This window comes from Zonotrichia albicollis, chromosome W, assembly GCF_047830755.1.
Source record: "Zonotrichia albicollis isolate bZonAlb1 chromosome W, bZonAlb1.hap1, whole genome shotgun sequence".
NCBI lineage: Eukaryota > Metazoa > Chordata > Aves > Passeriformes > Passerellidae > Zonotrichia > Zonotrichia albicollis.
The window spans coordinates 3,204,497-3,217,220 of record NC_133859.1 but is presented as its reverse complement, the minus strand read 5'-3'; the positions used below and the strand labels follow the sequence as shown (position 1 = coordinate 3,217,220).

Sequence of the window (12,724 nt, the reverse complement as noted above, 5' to 3'; positions counted from 1 at the left end):
CCCAGCTCTTTCAGTGTGACCACCTACACCTGACCCCTGGTAATATGGTTAACATAACTAATGCCATTAGGCCAATTAGGCCATTCTCTGTGACTCAACTGGGCACATATCATTCCCATTTTCCCTCATCAGGCCTTGAAGGTCTTGTGCACTAGGCAGACTTCTCCCCTTTCCTATCAGTCTCCAGGTTTCTGGGTGCCAGGCTAACTACTCTCCTCCTTACTGGCCTTGAAGGTCCCAGACACCTGGCTAGTCAGGTGGTTGTGACCCTGATACACAACAGGGAAGCTTAGCAGCACACATAGCACTGCCTATAAAACCAAGCAGTTAAATCTTAAGTGGAACTTGGACTGAAACAGCTGTTGGACAGCAAAACTTGTGATCCTCCAGTGGTCAGGGATGCCTCCAACATCATCTGCTCCTACTGAGGATTTAGTGACTCAAATTCTTTTACAACTTTCAAGCCTAGATTATGATTGTTATATTGATATGGAAAGTCATGTGTTAAAGATTTGACCTGACATGCAGAGTATCCAGGTGATTAGAAGGCATAAGCTAAGCTATGCCTTGAAATTCTGTGCTATGCTACTGTCATGGTTTGACACTGGCACAATGCCAGTACCCCTATGAGAATACCCTCTCCCTGGTGTCTGCTGTGAGATGTGACCAGGAATAAGCAAAGTAGGCTCTTACTTAGAAATAAAGAAAACTTTATTAACTAAACTACAAGAAAATAACTAAACTACAAGGAAAGTTAAAAAAAAAAACCACACAAGGAAAATGAAAACCTTACAAAAAGCATTTTCCTCCTCCCCCCCCCCCCCACCACCACCACCAAATTTCTTAATGCAATACATTCTCCCAAAATCACCAACTCTCAGTCCGGCACCACCCTTTAGAATACTCAATCTTCAGTTCATCAAGAGGAAAGTAGTCTCTCTTGCACCATAGGCTTCCCCTGGAAACACCACTGAAACTTTGTGTGTTTCCATGTCACTCATAGCACCGCCCAGAAAATCTTTTGCTATCGTGACATCTTCTTTCTATGCTCAGTGCTCTCACTACTGTGCATGGACCAGAGCTGCTTGTAGCATTGTCTTTTAAAGATGCCTTTTCTCATTCTAAAAAAAAAAAGCACAGTCTCTCTTTCGGGACATCTGCCTCCCCCAAATTTTTTGCACTCTCTGGAGCTGAGAGGTACCTACACTGAACTCTCCTGGTTCTGAAGCACTGCTTCCCCTTAAATGCAGTCTCTGTGTCACAAGAAAAAAAAATGGTTCCATCTATAGCCACACAAGAAAAGTCCAGCCAAAAAGCCACTCCATCATCTCTCCTGCCGAGCACCTTCTCGTTGCACCCCCCCCCTTCTCCTCTTCAGCCGGCCGCTGTCAAATTCAGACGCCGGCTCTCCCTCTCTCTCTCCCCTGAGCGGGGGAAGGGTAGCTGCCCGATGTCTCTTAGTGCTCCTCCACTCTTCCATCTTCAAGACCCTCTTCACCTCCCATCTCTGTCCAAGCCCAAGCCTACCGCATAGCTGCCCCTCCCCCGCCCAGCAGCAGCAGCTGGACAGGGGAGGGAGATTCGACCTCTTTCCCGCCAAAGTCCTAACAGAGCCTCTCAGAAGAGCAATTCTGCTTTTTAACCCCTGTGTGTTCTCAGAAACGTGTCCGAACTTCAGTAGCTAAATTAAGTGCCAATATTAAAATTTGAACATCTATTAGCAACTACATCATATCTCAAAAAAAACCTACTTCCTGTCAATGTCAAACGACAATAGCTACTTATAAAATTGTGCTACACTGATTCTGCTTATTAAAACACCTATTCTACTCTGATGATACCATTCTATGCTGATCATAAAAGTCCGGTAAAAAAAAAAAACTTTAATTGCAACTACAACTTAGTTTCATCATGATTCTGCCAAGGATTTCCAAAACAACCTGTCTGTCCCCATAAAGCCAAGTGATAGCCTTTTCTCATAAGAGAGGTGCTCCAATCCTTTAATCATCTTTGTGACTCTTCACTGGTCTCTCTCCATAATGTCCATGACTCGTACTGGAGGGCCCAGAACTGGATGTAGTACTTTAGATGCAGCCTCAGCAGTGCTCAGTAAAGGGGAAGGATTACCTTCCTTGACTTTCTGGCAACGACAGCCCAGTGCAGCACAGGGTGCTGTTAGCCTTCTTTGCCACAAGGACACATTGCTGGTTCATGTTTAGCTTAGTCTCCACTAGGACACTACAAACATACAGTCCTTTGCTGCAAAGCTGCTTTCTAGTTGGTGAGCCCCCATCATGTACTGGCGCATGCAGTTGTTTTGTCCCAGGTGTGGGACTTAGCACTTTCCCTTGTTGAAATTCATGAGGTTCCTGTCAGTCCATTTCTCCAGCCTGTCAAAGTACCTCTTGATGGCAGCGCAATCCTCTGGTGTATCAGCCATTCCTGCCAGTTTTGCATCATCTATGCACTTGCTGAGGGTGCACTCTTTCCCACTGTCCAGAGGTGTCGGCAATTTGGTGTCAAAAATATTTTTTGGGCTATTCCTATAAGATTTTTCTCCCCTATAATCAGATTTCAGTATTCAAATCAAGCTTGGCAATTTATCTTAAACAACATAAAATAATTAAGTGTTCACTGATCAGTATGAAATACTTTATGTGCCTCAAGGAAATTCACAGCACTGTGCTATTATTCTCTTCACTGCTCATCATGTCTAGTTTTGGATAAATTCTACTTTTTTTTTTAATTTAGTGAGCAAAATAAAATTCCAATTCTAGTTAAGCCCATTAATTCAAAGCAGTCAAATCTATGAGCTAAACACTGACAAACACTTCTACTGTTCTCTGCTTCTTAACTACTGATTACAGTGTAAGCTAGTGTGTTTTGGAAATAAGATGCTTCCTCACAGACTTGCTTAAACCTCTGAGGAGGAATTTTCCTTTTTTTGGTGAAATACAATTTAAGCATTATGCTTTACCTCAGTGAAATTCCATCTTACTGACATTCATACTTACATGCAGGAAAAAAATTGACTTAGCAAGCAAACTTATTTCATAAGGGGAAAGTACTATACCAGCACATATGGCCCAACTTTAAAATACTAAGCCTTTTTAAATTAAAATACTGAAGAAACTGCTTCTTTGCAGTCTGAAGTCACATCACTACATTTTGCTCATGAGAATAAAATTTAAAGTCATGAGTTGCACATAAAGGATTTATTTTAAATGTTTTAAGGATAGAGTTACATCATAATTATAAAAATTACTTACAGAATTAAGTAACAGATTTAAAGTGTTCATACTTCTAAATGCAAAGAAAATAAAAAATAATGAAACCAAGCTTTAAAGATGAAGTCACTACCTAATTTTAAAATGTGAACACGAAGACCTTTGAACTATACACATACCGAGAACCATTCAAAGTGCACTAATGATATAAAATACAAAATGCACAACATTTTCAAGGAACCATAAACTGTTTTTTACTCTAATTATTTTTCCCTGAAGCAACTTTAATTTATTCTATTTGAAGATAAATCTTCAATTTTAAAGAATTAATTTAAAGAAGATAGATATCTATTGTTATAAATAGGATTTTCCCCAAAGTATTTCAGTCTTTATGTAGTCCCACTTAGTTAAGGGTTTGGCATTCAAAAGAAAAAAAAAATCATTGTTTTACTTATCAATTATGATTTTATTTATTCTTGAACAGAATACATGGTCCCTTCAAATGCTGTATGACATACAACTGGAAAATTACCTTTCGTTGGAACTATGTTTGCCTCACCAGTGCATTTAATCCTATTAACAACCATTTAAAGAGCACAATAAGGAAATTCACAAAAAACTGAACACAAAATAAAAACAGAACAAACCCCAAACCTAAACATTATAACATGCAACTTCCATTTGTTACATTGAATGTTCTAACCTTCTAAGCATGCAAAAAAGGATGGTCTGCATTTAAGGTGGGTTTTTTTCCTTTTTAAAAGTTTTCCATGGCAGCTCGACATCATGCACACACAATATACAACAATACTACAGCAGGTAAATGAGAGGCTAATAATTTTTATACCAAGATCCATGGCTTGTGTCATCACAAGACCTATGATAAATTTGGAAAGTAATGTTGAACCCCTAGAACAAGGGACCAACATGTAGTTACTAGGGTAATGCAAGCACTGCATGGAGATCTGAAACATGAGCCTAAAGTAAGCCCAAAACAGATGGCAGGGAGTGGAATAAGTCTCAAGTCTCAAAACGGTGGTTTAAGCTATTAAAAAAACCAACCACAAAACCAAAACCACCTCTCCACACAAATCTTAAGAAAAAAAAGATGAAAAGAAAAATCCCATGCAACAGACAATGGGGGCATCTAAAAACAACCATAAAATTTGACAGTATATACTGTATAGATTATATTCTAATTAGCAAAATATGTGGTGTATTAGAGTGGCTTACATAAAAACCCACAAATGCAAGCCAAATGCTAAAAATGTTCCAGTAGAGCTAAACCTCAAATATTTCAAAACAAACCTTGTTGTTACATCCTTAGATGTAAAGCCCAAAATTCATTGTACTAAGTTATTAGTGTATTTTGTGTGTAATCAATACACTCATTCTTGTGCCACAAATATCAACTTGGGCTCATGGAGCCAGGCTCAGCTTTGAGATTTACATGCAGGACTCTTAAGAGTCAATAGGAAGCACATAACAGATCTGCAGGATGAAAGCACTGTGTTGCAAATCTGTTCATTTTGTTCAAAACACAATGAAAATTTACTGACTAGATACTTGGTGCTTAAAGACTGGATTGAGAAGTTTTGAACTGAAAGACAATAGCCTGCCTTTGGTTGCCCATGGTGAAATACAGGACATAATGCAATATAGTAGCAAGGGACAAAGAATTGATACCATATTTATACAGTATTACCATTTAACACCATAATGAGGCACAAGCCTTAAGGCTAAAGCATGAAATCAGGCAAAAAAAAAAAAAAAAGACAGAAAAGGATTTAAGCCACTGAGTCTTTGCTATTAAGAATACTCACAATAGAGGTCAGACCCCTGATCTCTGATTAGCAGTATCTCTCCTGCATCCTTCCACTAACATCATCAAGTTGGATATCTACATATTCCTTCTTTCCATCAATAGCATTGACTGTATTCACATTCTTCACATACTGTATTTCTGTGAAGCAGTGGTTTGAAGCCTGTAGAGCTCTGTTTCAACATGAAAATTTTGTTGCTGTGCTGATCCTCATTACAATTATGATGCTTTTAAAAGTTGCTATTCTTAAAAACCCAAATACCCTAACCTTGATTTACAACTATGTTGCAAGATTAAAACTGTGAAAGGATTCTGCTGTTGTGGGCTGTTATTTGCATCCACAATCTAATGCAGATGACTGAACCACTGAGACAGCCTATAGCTCCCATTAGATAGTACATCACTGGCATGCATAACTCTAGTGTTCACAGAATGAAATTCATGTTAATGGCATACCTCAAAGCAAGTACACCACAAAAGGCAACAACAGGTTTAAACTGTAGATTTGTCTGGACACTCCTTACGTGGAAAAGCCAAAAATAGAATACACTGAAATTATGCCTTCTTGAACCAAAATGGTTAAAAACAATAGCAAAGCCCAGCACAAAACAAAGCAAAGGAATACAGCAGACTGAGGAGAAGGCAACAAATGCTTCTCCTTCTCTAAAGGAGGTCCTCAGTGTAAAAGGACGCCCCTCCTGCATAACTTGTATTTATTGTGTAAAAGATTAACTAATACTAGCTTTCTAAGTTCACACACAAACATCCAGGTTGCTAGGTTCTGATATTAAATGAGAGACTACTGATTGCTGATGTGTAGTCCAAAGTCTGCTTAAGTAGCATTATATACTGTTAAACTTGTGGCACCAAGCACTTGTATTCTGCTACGAAATGTGTATAACAAAACAAAACACAACATTTAGGATTAATGGCAGCTTTGTTGTGTGTATTTTACTGGTTCCTACACAACTTGTAAACACAGGCCCTTAACCTTCATTTTCTAATTAGCTGGATATACAGATTAAATTTATTTTTATAGCTTAAAGCCTTTTCACTGAAAGGTGCATAAGTCAAACACTTGATATCCTACTGCCCTGTGACTAGTAAAAAACACACAAGTATTTAATAACTTAATTTGAAAGAGTAGAAACACAGTAAATTGATGTTACGTGGGTTAGACACTCCTTACTGCTGCACAAACTGTTTAAATCTTTCAGAAAAGTCACCTCTGTCTCAACCCAGAAAACAGGGACTGCCAGTAGCCAAGAAATTAAATTTAATGTTGCAAAAGAAGACATATGAAAAATAGCAAACTACACTTGCATGTGGCAGTTGAACAGGTGATGCAAGGTTGAAGAAAAAGTTAATCTAAGAAAAAATCTAGATTACAATACTAGATTGACTTCACACAACTTGAATTTGCAACTGTTCTTAGCTTTTAACTCCCTACCACCCAAATATATTGATTTCCTTCAAGAAAAGGAGCTCTCTTAAGATGTGTCATAAGCACATAAATTTGTATTATTCAGAACAAAACAGTTGCTGGCAGAGATTGTGGGTTCGCAGGGACATCTAAATTTTCATTCAACTGAAAAACAGTCAAGTCTGTGTCTACAAATTTTACATTTAATAGTTCCACAAATTTGGCAGAAGTTCATGATGACGTCTAGGATGTCTTCACCAAATCATAGACATAAATATGGAAATCATCATCAAACTTGATGAAATAGACAGATGGTTTGGCTTCAACTTGATGAATGACCATGCCAGTCCGTTTTGAGCCATCTTCTTTGGCATATTCCACTTGTTTGCCTACCAGGCTGTCTACAACTTCACCTGGTTCTCGTTCTGCAGGAGGCGAATCATCTGTAATATGAAAATACATTGAACTTTGGTAGACATTTATGGATTTTTTGCAATATACAAAACTGCAGACTTCTTTATAAGTTAAGAAAGTCACAAGTTCAAAATGCAAAGTATGTCTAAAGTAGTTTAGACAAGCGCCTATTGCCATGCTTCCAGAGTAGTCACAGATGTTATTTTTTAAGTAATACTGTTCACTTTTATGAATTAAAAATTAGCACTTCAATTGGTTAGAAAAGTAAATCTTTTGACATGAAGGTTTACACAGCAATTGCAAAAAATGTTTGTAGATCATTGAATTTGAGCCCCCAGCAGAACAAGGCACTGAGTATATTTAACAGAAAGGCAGGTGTACTAGAACTCACTATCCAAAATGTCAATACAAATATGTCATTGCAACAAAACTACATCTTCCAAGCTAAGTGTAACCTCCTTAATCAATAATGCTGTAAAAAGGAGCTTTCAATTTTACACTAGAATGGATACTGTTGTGAAGTTTAATCTTATTATTTGCTTTTCAAGCAAAATCTACCCAGAAGTATCCTTAAATACACAATTCACATTGTCTGTAAAGGACACAAATTATCAACAAATTTTTTTCTTCTTTTTTTTTTTTTTTTAATTAGCTAAAATCTCTTGAACAACACTGATTCTGCAAAAAATATTTCTAGGAAAAAAGCCAATTAACTTTCACATTAAAAAAGAAAGAAAAAATATTCCTCCTAACCTATTGAATTTTTTTCCTGTTTATATGTTTAAACATATGAGAGAAAATGAGTTTTGAAATTATTAGTGCTTCTTTCCTCCAAGAAACTATTCAAAAACTTTTCAAACTGATGATGCTTACCCAAACTAAATTAACCTATTTTAGTTAGCCCCAAGACATTATTTTTATAACAACTGCTTCAAAAATATAACTCCTTGATTTGTGACACTTCTATAAGAAAATAACAATGGAAAGATTCTAGTTTGTCCATGTTAAAAAAAAAATCTTAGTGCAATCTCTTTATAATAGTATGCATATCTTTATCAAAATTAGGAATTATAATGGAAAAGGATTTTCCAGTATTTATTGCATATTTCACCACTGACTCAAGGAAAATATTTCAGAAATTGTTTAATACACATATTTTTTCAGTTGTGTTGTAACCTTTGCTAGTTTTGACACTTAAAAAGATACTTCTTTGTCAACTCTCTTTTCCATACATAACCCATAAGCTGTATAATAATACAGAGAGATGCCACTTTTCAGAATAAAAAAGTAACCAGTCTACTTACTGGAATCGGGCATAATGCGAAGGTCACCTTCTTTATAGTCATCTAAGAGTTGGTACATATACAAGACAGGATCTTTCTCGTAGGTAATATAAAACCATGTGTTCATAATAGGAGCTCGAGCCAAGACCATTCCCCTCCATTCATCTTTTGAGCCATCCTCTGTCTCAAACATATGTTCCACAGCTTTGCCAATCATTGTGTCTGCCAGATGGGCATCACTAATTCGAGATGAAGCTGAAATGGTAGCAGTTTATAAGTATGTCCATTCAAAAAATACAGAAATAAATCTTTACAAAACATAATCTTTATCCAGATTCATTAATAATTTTAAAGTTAGTAAATTCACATAAAAAACAAATAATGCCCATTTCAGAGAGTTGAAGATCAAAGAACAGCAGAACTCGAATAATTATTTTAACATGTTAACACTCTTAATTGACATTTTCCATCATTGCACTCCCCCCAATCAAGCTATCATAATGCAAGGTAAAGGGAGACCAATATAAGTCACAGCATGGAATAGCATCTGTAATTTAAATGTTTATACTGAAGGGGAGGAGGAGGGGAGGAAGAGAGGCTAAATCACAGAGCAGCTCTATGAAGTTATTAATGAAGGTGTTAGGTTTGGTTCCCCCTAACCCCATTCTAGAGACTGCTACTGATTTCTTTGCAGTCAGGAAACCCAAGAGTTGATTCCATTAAAAAAACCCCACATTATTAGGTCAAACTTCGAACTTTACAGTTTGGAAACACCTGCAGTTCAACAATTCTGTGCTAATTGTAAAAAACAATAAAGCCTTGTTACTAGTTAAGTTACTAGTTACTAAGTTATTTCACTTAGAAAATGCTTTTTCCCCCTGCATTTGTATTAATACCTATTGAAAGCACATTAAAAAAAACCCCAACCAAACACATAATTAATGTCAAACACATGCAAGACAGCATAGCCAGGACATTTCTCAGCTGGCTCAGAGTTTAAATTTTAATAGAAATATCAACACTACATGTACATAAGCTCATTAGGGATAAGACTCTCAAAAAGAAAACCCATGGAACTTTCTACATACAATTTAAAGACAAGCGACAGCACTAATCTCTCTGTTATCATCAAAACTTTGTGAACTAAAAAAAATAAAAATTGAACAGAGCATTTAGATTATCTACCATATACTGAAAAGTAATTTAATAAAATTTAAATGTTCTGACAACATATGCACATATAGGAAAAAACCTCTTACCAACTCTGTCTGGAAGGACTTCAAGTGCTGAAACTCTTTCATCTTTGTGCAGTTCTAGTCCATACACACAATCAAATCCATCATACTTTATAAGATAGAGGGAGGGATTTACAGGAACTTGATCAAGAACTGTGCCTTTCCATTGTGTTACAGGTCCGCTCCCTTCTCTCCAACCATGCTGTATTCTGCAGCCTACAATGTTTCTTCGTGGCTGAGAAATAGGTTTGCTTGGTCCAACATTGTTTCTATGCTTTCTGTACACAGATACAAACATAACATTAAACAAGTACATACTCAAAATTCTACTCTGGACAAGAGCTGCATGCTTTAAGAAGGCAATATATTACACTTATATATTAATATAAGATACATTAATTTATACAGCTTAGTGTACCTTATTCAAATTAGGGTATAAAGAATACTACATTGCTCTGGTAAAAGAAAAAACCCACACTGAAAAGTAGTGGAATACTTTCAATATTTTGTATAAGGTTGCTTTCATAGTAGTAGTTCCTAAAACTAGTTTGCTTAAGCCAAAAGAACTATTTTAGGCATCGCTACACAGAAAATCAAAAGTAAAACTTGATTGTTAAAACCCTAAATTAGCTCTGAAAGAGCAATGTCACCTAATAGTATATACTTTTGCTACCTTGTTGCTCTCCGCAGAATGGTAAACATAATTCCCTCACCCCAATAGGAAGAATCCAGTGGAAACATTAGTGGTGGTTGGTTAAAATTCTTCAGAGCGTTTGTTTTCCCTAACTTGTCATCTGAAGGAAATTTCACTTCTCTCTGCACTTACAGGTATCTTTGACTTCAAGTATTTTTAAAGGCACATGGTAGCAACAACATTTTCTAACATTCCTTTTTAGTACAACACAAGAAAAATTATATGCAAAGGTCACAGCAAGAGAAGTGATACTCTTTAAGCAGATAATAGATTAAATATACTTGTTACCCTTCCTCATTTTTGTAATCTAACTTGCATAGGAAGATTCCTTCTGGTGAATGGCAGCTGCTCTGATAAACAGTCATGTAAGCTATTTGACAGTTTCAACCCACTAAAACAGTGTTACACAAGTTTTATTCTATTGAGTTAAATAAACCAAAACAGTAGCTTGACATTTGTGAATACAACATATGAAGAAACATGAACATTACAACATTACATTGGTGATAAATGTATATTATCATATTTATTTTAGCATGTTACAATATGCATATTCATTCCTAGAGTGATATTTAGTGGGTTGCCTGATTAAAATTCTCACAAATGTTAGCTAATTCCAAAATAAATGTTTTTATTAATTACCAGTTATAGTAGTCTTCATTTAAATGGCAATATACACATTAGAAGCATGCTTAAAAACAACATCTAAAAACAGAAAAATCAGTTGCAGAAAACAACATCCATCCTTAGATTAGTGACAGTGACCAAAGAAAAATGTCTCTAGGAACAATGAAAGCTCAAAGAACAACCCATGTATGCAAGAGATCCAAAAGACAAAAATAGCAATCTTATCAATGAAGTCTCATTATGAATCTTAAAACCCAATAAAAACAGTATATAAAATTAGTAATGCTGAAGATGTAATAACTCCATTAAAAACAAGATGTATAATTCCTTCAATAGCTTGTCCCACCTCAAGACTTTCATTCTTCATGAAAGTCTTAGCAGAGTTCCACAGTATCTTTTGTCTAATTTAACTTCTGTGATGATTTAATCTGATTAAGGAGATCAGTCTGCATTCACAATTTATCTTGTTGAAGTTAGTATTAAAGAAATGCTAATCTCTTCCAGTTAAGAGGAACTCCTCTGCAGAGTTGGTTCTAATTTTCCACAGAAACTTGAACATATGTTCAAATACTCATTCTTGCTCAAGTCTTGCTTTAAAAAAAAATATAATAGTCTCTGAAAAGTTTTATTCTGAATAAATGAGATGAGAAATCTGTTTCTTGGGCACAATGAAAATTACTTTATTTTGCATTAAATTAATCAATTGAATTTTAATGAATTGTGATTCCATTATTCCATTTTAAGGCATCCTCACAGAATAAAACCAACTGTTACTGAAGCTAAAAAGTTAAAGTTAAAAAGATAAAATAATACTGTTCATGTTTAACCACACAGTTAATTTCACTTTCGGCTTATAAATCATAACATTTAAATTTGCACAATTAAGTGAAAAGCTTCAGTCACTTAAAATATGACAAAAAAAGCTACACAATACAGTTCAATTTGGTTACTACCTTTTAAAACACCTTGGAGAGAGCAAAAAGTGTCATATATGCAATTACAAATCAAGGAGCAGCTACGTATACTTGCAGTTCAAGTTTTCCTTTGTTTGAAGGCTGGTACTACTGGACAGCCACTCATTGTTATTTGTATCACTATTAGTTATAGCAGGAAATAACGATTTTCAAACAAATAAATTGCCAAAGAATTGGCATTTTTGCTTGCTACTGAACATGTCATAGGAAAGAAAACAGATTTCTAACTGACTACAAAAAACAATCATAGAATGATCAGCCTTTAAAAATCATTTACATCCAATTCTTCTACCCCCTGCTATGGACATCCTTCATTAAATCAGGTTGCTCAAAGACCCATCCAAACTGACCATGAACACTTTTCAATGATGGGGAATCCACAGCTTCTCTGGGCAATCTGTTCCAGTGCCTCACAACCCTCATCATAGGAAATTTCTTCCTTATGTCAAATCTAAACCTACCCTCTTTCACTTTAAAACCATTGCCCTTAGTTCTGTCAATACAGACCCTGGTAAAAGTTTCTTTGTCTTTTCATAAGCCCCTTTTATATATTGAAAAGCAGCAATAAGGTCTCCCCAGAGTCTTCTTCAGGCTGAACAACCCCAACTCTCTCAGCCTGTCATCACAGGAGAGGTGTTCCAGTCCTCTGATTTCATTTTCATGGCCCTCCTCTGGGCCCACTCCAACAGGTCCACATCTTTCTTGTACCGAGGACCTCAGAGCTGCATGCAGTACTCCAGGTGGGGTCTCATTAGACCAGAGGGTGTGGTGGCTAGAATCACCTCTCCTGTCGTGCTGGCCACACTTCCTTGATTCAGCCCAGGATACAATTGGCTTTCTGGGCTGCAAGCACACATTGCCATCTCATATTCAATTTTTTATACACTAGTGCCCCCAAATGCTTCTCTGCAGGGCTGCTCTCAATCCATTCATCCCCCAGTCTGTATTGATACTGGGGATTGCCCTGACCCAGGTGCAGCACCTTGTACTTGGCCTTGTTGAACTTTATGAGGCTCACATGGACT

General features: G+C 36.3%; 1 protein-coding gene across 3 annotated transcripts in view; it reads right to left on the bottom strand.

Moving 5' to 3' along the window:
* Positions 1-3,200: 3,200 nt before the first annotated feature.
* LOC141726962 (spindlin-Z-like) overlaps positions 3,201-12,724 on the bottom strand; it is a 96,342-nt gene continuing 86,818 nt past the window's right edge. For all 3 annotated transcript variants that reach the window (XM_074532107.1, XM_074532106.1, XM_074532105.1), the window contains 3 exons: positions 9,429-9,682; positions 8,191-8,424; positions 3,201-6,915 (listed from right to left, as the gene is read on the bottom strand). In XM_074532107.1, coding sequence (XP_074388208.1) covers positions 6,716-6,915; positions 8,191-8,424; positions 9,429-9,682 — 688 coding nt within the window. In that variant the 3' untranslated portion in view covers positions 3,201-6,715. The remainder of the gene's footprint in view (positions 6,916-8,190; positions 8,425-9,428; positions 9,683-12,724) is intronic.